The sequence below is a fragment of the Empidonax traillii genome, unplaced genomic scaffold (assembly GCF_003031625.1).
Source record: "Empidonax traillii isolate 1590-97213 ecotype Southwest subspecies unplaced genomic scaffold, ASM303162v1 scaffold196:size3368384, whole genome shotgun sequence".
NCBI lineage: Eukaryota > Metazoa > Chordata > Aves > Passeriformes > Tyrannidae > Empidonax > Empidonax traillii.
In genome coordinates, this window is record NW_020955389.1 from 1,674,569 (window position 1) to 1,680,917 (window position 6,349).

The 6,349-nt window shown below is 37.2% G+C and overlaps 1 protein-coding gene across 1 annotated transcript in view; it reads left to right on the plus strand.

Moving 5' to 3' along the window:
* The window catches only part of NR4A3 (nuclear receptor subfamily 4 group A member 3), a 29,471-nt gene extending 23,373 nt beyond the window's left edge, over positions 1-6,098 (plus strand). Inside the window, exon 8 of the mRNA XM_027886819.1 lies at positions 2,915-6,098. Within this exon, the coding sequence (XP_027742620.1) occupies positions 2,915-3,174 (260 nt within the window). The 3' untranslated portion in view covers positions 3,175-6,098. The remainder of the gene's footprint in view (positions 1-2,914) is intronic.
* The last annotated feature ends 251 nt before the right edge of the window (positions 6,099-6,349 follow it).

A 6,349-nucleotide genomic window follows, 5' to 3' on the forward strand; every position in this document is an offset into this window, starting at 1 on the left:
AAAAAAAAAAAAAAAAAAAAAAAAAAAAAAAAAAAAAAAAAAAAAAAAAAGCATTGGCTTCAGTGCCACTGCACACATTTAAAATAGGTGCCTGGTGCTGCTCCCTCTAGATTGCAAAAGAAAGAGTGTGGGTCTTTCTTTGTGCAAACAGGACTGGGCATGTGGAAAAGGCGAGCAAGCATGTTATTTGAACCCTATCAAATTTAAATCTATGAGTAAATTAGGACCAAGACTCCTCAAGTCTACCAAGGAAAGGAGGTATTTCTTAGATAAGTATGTTCTTCATAAACTAGTTGGATACTAACACCAGAGACTGAAATGGCAGCAGAAAGGCTTTCATATAGATGGCTTTGGCCATCCCTGAGGCAGTTCCAGTCATGAGAAATTAACATTTGTAGAGATTTGTAAGTAGCAAAAGCCATCTTATGGCAACTCACGCAGGAGAGAGGACAGTTTGGTTTGTCAGTGGCTGCTTTAATATTATGGCAGTGGAGGGCCATAGGACAAAGGTTAAGGACAAAGGTTAAGGACAAAGTATCTGTTAATTCTGAACTTCCATGATTTTGTTATGTAAGATAAGACTACTGACACAATAATCTTTGCATGCATAATGTTTTGCATCAGTCTGTTTCATGGCTATTTACCAAAGACACAATTTGTTCATGAAACCTTCCGAACTTGTCAGTGGAAGACAGGCTGTTTAGTTGTGGCTGTAAAAGTTAATAAATTTGCTGCATGCTCCAGAGCCAGAGCTAATTTTCCATACTCAGCAGCAAGGTACACACCTACTGAGGCAGTGGTTTAAAAATGTGCTCTGCTAATTTGTAGTTGGGTTTGGGATCCATTCTAGTATTTCTGCTGCCTAGATCTATAAAAATATCTTTACTTACACAGCTAGGACACAAAACAGATTAAAAGATGGGAACTCTTCAAAGACTGCAAGATTAATTTAATGTCCTGCAGATTCTCTCAGTAGGCTAGTGGTTAAAAAAAAAAAAAAAAAAAAAAAGCCCTGCAGCTTTTCCAACCTGTATAAAATATTTATCTGCCAAGATTTTTAATGGCAGAATCTGCCTAAGTATTTACTCTCAGTGACCTGTATAGTTAAGGCTTACATAATTACACTATACACCATTTACTGGAAAGGCTTTAAATATTCATTGACTTCTCATGTTTTAATGTAAACAAGGCACTTAGAATACCTAGGGTTTTTAATTCCTGCAAGGTGAAAAAGATGTCTAAAGCAGATGCCACTGTTTGGACGAGTGTTGCTGTAAAACGACAGGGCAGATTGATGGTACTTAAATGATAGAGCACAGTAGCTTCTGGGCAGAGACGTACATGTCTGCACACCTCTGATTCTGATCCCAGACCAGTATTATTCGGAAGCTAAATCTGCCTAAGTAAGTACAGTTGAAAAAAAAAAGTGTAAAATGGATGAATATCAGTGGAAAACTAGACCTTTACATATTATGACTGCCTTCATTGAATCCTCTCTGTTTTATTGGTTTGTAAAGAGCACCTAGCCAAAACAGGTGGTGAAGGGAGGCAGCAAGGAGTTTACGTGCACAGGCCTGGGCAAGGCACCACTGTGTCTGGTGCAGGCATTACTCCTGCTTCTAGAAGTAAAGAAAACTGTACTCTTTTCACTGTTTGTTAGGGGACAGGCAAAAAACATTCCTATTGCTTGCTCCTCCTGGCATAGAGGAACAAGGCTTGGAAACAATGAGCACAATGTGGCTGGTGGCTTCCAGGGATGGGAGAGAGGGCCAGGGAAGGAGACAACTTCAAATGCATCAAACAAGAGAACTGCCACAATTACTCCTCATCCACTGCTGCCATTGTTTTATATGTCTAATTGATTTAAATTAATATAACATGCATTTTCTTAGATTACCCTATCTGGCACAGTTCTATTTCATGTGTAAATTCTTATGACTTTGCTGTGAAGCCAGTTCTTACCAGTGAATTTCAAAGTCAAAGGCAAATGAACACATCACAAATTTGAGATTTTTGTTCTGAATTTTGTTTGTTCTGTTATTTCAATATGTCCACTAAACCTTGATAGCAAACAACACAGGATTCTTTCCCAAGTAAAGAGCCTGCTTTTAATGAACCACAAATCTGATTCATTATACTTGTGCTTAAAGAACTGGGAATGCATTTAACATCATTGAAGTGTTTTAAAAAGGTATTTGAAGGGGAACAAACCCCAGCTCCCCTTCATTTTAGGAGTGCTGAGTTTTTTTTGCAATGGGTAACACAGCAGCCATTCACTTTTGCTCACTCAAAGCAAAATAGTTAACTTTCAGGCTTCTTTTATCTTAGAGCTTTTAAAGATGAATAAACTAAAAAGCAGCAGCTGATCAAAATAACAAAGGGTAGTAAGGTGCCTTTAGTTTCTTACAAGAGTGTCTGCAAATTCCTGGTGGAATTCTAGGCTGGGCACTGATGGAGCTGGCTAAGGATATCGATCGCCACTTGAATTCACTGAATAAATAATGGTTGCCATAGTTATTGAGCATTCACAACTGGTGGGGAAGCACGGAAATCTCCAAAACACCTCCTGTGATAGTTTTGCTGGAAAATCACCCAATTAATTCTGTCTCATATCATAAAAATTATGTCAGATATGCAGGATGCTTGGATTCCTTGTACTAAAATTGCAATCATAACTGAGTATCTCCGTTGCCTATTTTAGCAGCTAAAGAGAAAAAGAACTTGGCTGTCTCTTATTTTGCATGGCAGAAAGGTTCACTGACATTGTATAACCCCAGCTGTTCTGAAAAATCTTACACTTTCAAAGCACTTTTTGCTTTGAGTTTCAGAGTATGGCTCTGGCTTACGCCGAAGAAAGTGAGTTGTCTTCACTTGTGCTAGAGATGCTGATGTGTATTTTTCTCTCGCTTTGCAGAACGACATGGATTAAAAGAACCAAAGAAAGTGGAAGAGCTATGCAACAAGATCACAAGCAGTTTGAAAGATCACTTAACTTTCAGTTGCCAAAACAAAGGACAACCACTTGAGTCTGCAGAGAAGGTACTGGGTGTTCTGGCTGACTTGCGTTCTCTCTGCACACTGGGACTGCAGCGCATCTTTTACCTGAAACTGGAAGATTTGGTGCCAGCCCCTTCCATTGTCGACAGGCTGTTTCTGGACACCTTACCCTTCTGAGTCAAACCACCCTCCTGAGAGGCAAACGCCCACCAGAGCAGGCAAATGGATCGTGACTTACAGCTAACATTTCTGCCCTCACTTAACAGAAAAGCAGCTCTGAGTCTAAAATGAGGTCTTTTCTGGCGCTTTGTCCTTACAACCTGAGGCCTGAAACTTACTGGCTTACTGGTTTGGGGTTGTGTTCTTTGTTTTCTTTTGTGTGATTTGGGTTTTTTAAATGGCTATTAAGGCACTTTTGGACAATGCTATCCCAGCAGCAGTAAAAGGTTAACATGACTGTTTTAAATCTGTTGTTTAACACCTCATGGTCTATGAGGAATAAAATTGTAGAAGCTGTGTTTGAAAACAAGAACAGCAAATAGTTGTTTGCCAGGGTAGTATGTGTTTTGTGAGGATACCTTTAGCATACTTCCTGCATCAAGGGCACATACATCAGCACAATCGAAACAAAAATTCACTTTTTTTAGCAAAGTACATTCAATTAAACATTTCATACAAATCAAATATAGCAAAATGACAATGGCTGTTAGCTCCCATGTTCAAGTGCAATTTTTTAAAGTGCTGTCTTACTAAGTCTCGTTTATTAACTAATTTATTTTACTAGGAAAACAAATGGAAGAAATCAAGTGAGAAAATTACATGCACTAACTTACCTGACAGAGTTTTCCGAACTTGATTCCGTGTAGCGTGACTTATTGACAAATGTATGTGGAAGACACGGGAGCAATTGTGGTTCAGTTGTTCCTTAGCTAAGGAAACCCGAGTAAGTAGTGATTGGAGCATACAGGGTCAGCATCAGGGATAGTTCCATTTTAGACTTCTAACATAAGCGACTAGTTAGTAAACAGACAGAAGATCGTTTTCAAGAACAAGCAAGTCTTGTAAAATAGTATGAATGTAAGTGCTAGGAAGGATATAGTGGGCTGCGTTTAAACATTCCGTGTTCGTACTCCTTTTTGTATGTTTATACTGTTGATGCCATATTAATATGAGATAATTTGTTGCATAGTGTCTTTATTTGTATAAATGTTTGTATGCATGGTATATTGTAATGGCTTTGCCTGTATTTATTGCAATGACTGCCAGCTCATGGGAGCCCTGTTACACATGATAACTAAATGGGGTGTTCACACTGACTCAGATACACCAGTTGGAGAACTATATACATATATATAATGTGTATATATATATATGTATATAACTGTATTTGTGTGCGTGTGTGTGTGCGCGTGTCTTTTTATTAACCATTTGTATATAAAATATCTGTCAAATCACAAGCAGAGTTATTTTACAGTTTATTTGCAGTGACTTCTAAGGCAGTACTGTTTAGCACTTTGATATTAAAATCTTGCTCATGTTTTGCTAAATTCAAATAATATTTAAAAATTTAGTTCTAAAAAACTTTATATGCACTGTATTAAGTCAAAATTTTGTTGGTCATTTTGCTAAGGAAATTTTTGAATGTCAACCTGATGTCACTGTATCTTTTGTTAGCTTTAAACATTCTAGCTTTTGTCTTTTTTTAAACTATGCTGTTTATATGGAAATTAAATTATACAATCAAACAGATGCCAAATGAATTGCCTAATTGCTGCAAAGGATAACCCAGATATTGAGTCACTGTATGGTTTTCAAATAGTAATCTGGTATTTTATCACTTACTATGTTTGGATGTGCTTTTATGAAAAAATTATTCTTATATCAAGATTTATAGTAGTGTCAATAGGGAAACAGACTTCTAATCACTATAGTTAATATTTCTGGTTTACCTGCAGATAATATTTGGAAAAGTATTGCTTTTTGTATTGACTTTTAAGCTTATGTGCAAACATAATAGCATAATTAAATATCGGAGAAGCTAATGTTTCTTGTAGGTTGCTGTAACAAGCCTGACCAGCAAGATAAATATATTTTGACTGAATTTGCTTTTGTATATACTTAATATATATATATACATATATATATATATATATATATACACTCACACACATGTGCGCATACAAAAACATACAGACACAAAATCCGAAGAAAGTATGTTTGCTTTCGTCTCCTTGTGTAAGACACAAGGTCCCTTGAGAAACTACTTTTACCTGGGGACAAATCCTGCCAGGTGCTGAGCACCAGCCAGATGAGGGCTTGCAGGAGCTTTTTTGCGAGTGGGCCCTTACCAAGGATTTTCAGGCAAATCAGCATAGTACAGTAAAATTGCTTTTTTGTTGAGCAAGGTTTATTTATTAAGTAGAATGTGAGTGGGAGGTAGCAGGTTCAGAGCCCCATGTGAGATTTCACGTAGTCTGTGTCCTCCAGTCTTCCATAGATAGTCTTAGCTGTGATACTCTCCCAGATCCCATCATCTGTGGAATTGTCCTTCATGTCAACGTCAATACACTGATTCATCCTAGAGTGCAACCAGTGACAGGTCACAGTGGTAAAAGAAAGAGTTAATGCAGAATAAATCTACTACTATTCTTAGAGCTCTCTCAGTGTGAACATGCCTTTGTCTAGGCAGAATTCAGGAATATATCAGGTGTTAAGGGAGAGTGCCTTGCTTTTATTTCAGACAACAGTGTCTCAAGAGTTTCTTCACTCCACTAACCAGAGTACTTTTTTTTTCTTTCTTTCTTTCTTTCTTTTTTTTTTTTTTTTTTTGGTGGTGTTAACCTGTGGGTTGAAAGAAATGCTCATGTACATATACAATGTAAATTAAAATTATTAAATTGAATAACATTTTTTCAGAGGCCCCATGTGTGTTGAATAAGTATGCTTAATTCTGTTAAAATCTGATGTGAATTTTTTATCATTTATAAAACATTAAAAAAATTGTCTACTTGAGTCTTAAAAGTGGAAAAATTGGTGAAGCATGCTTAAGAACACTGGCAATTTAATGGCTAGTCTTTTGATTAAAATAGCTTTTATATAAATACATGCCTGCAGTATCTGGTTATGCAATCTTAATTAGATATTGAGAGTTGGACCATGGTTGTCCCAGAGTTGAACTACACACGGACCAGAGCAGAGACACAATTCACCCCTCACTGTATTTCTCCTCCATGACATAAAGAGACTGTAATTAACTCACAGCTGATGAGGCCACAAGGAAGAGAGGGTATGGCTACAGGGCTCATAGCACCTGTTTCTGGCTAGAAAGAGGACAGAGCTCTGATCCCATCTT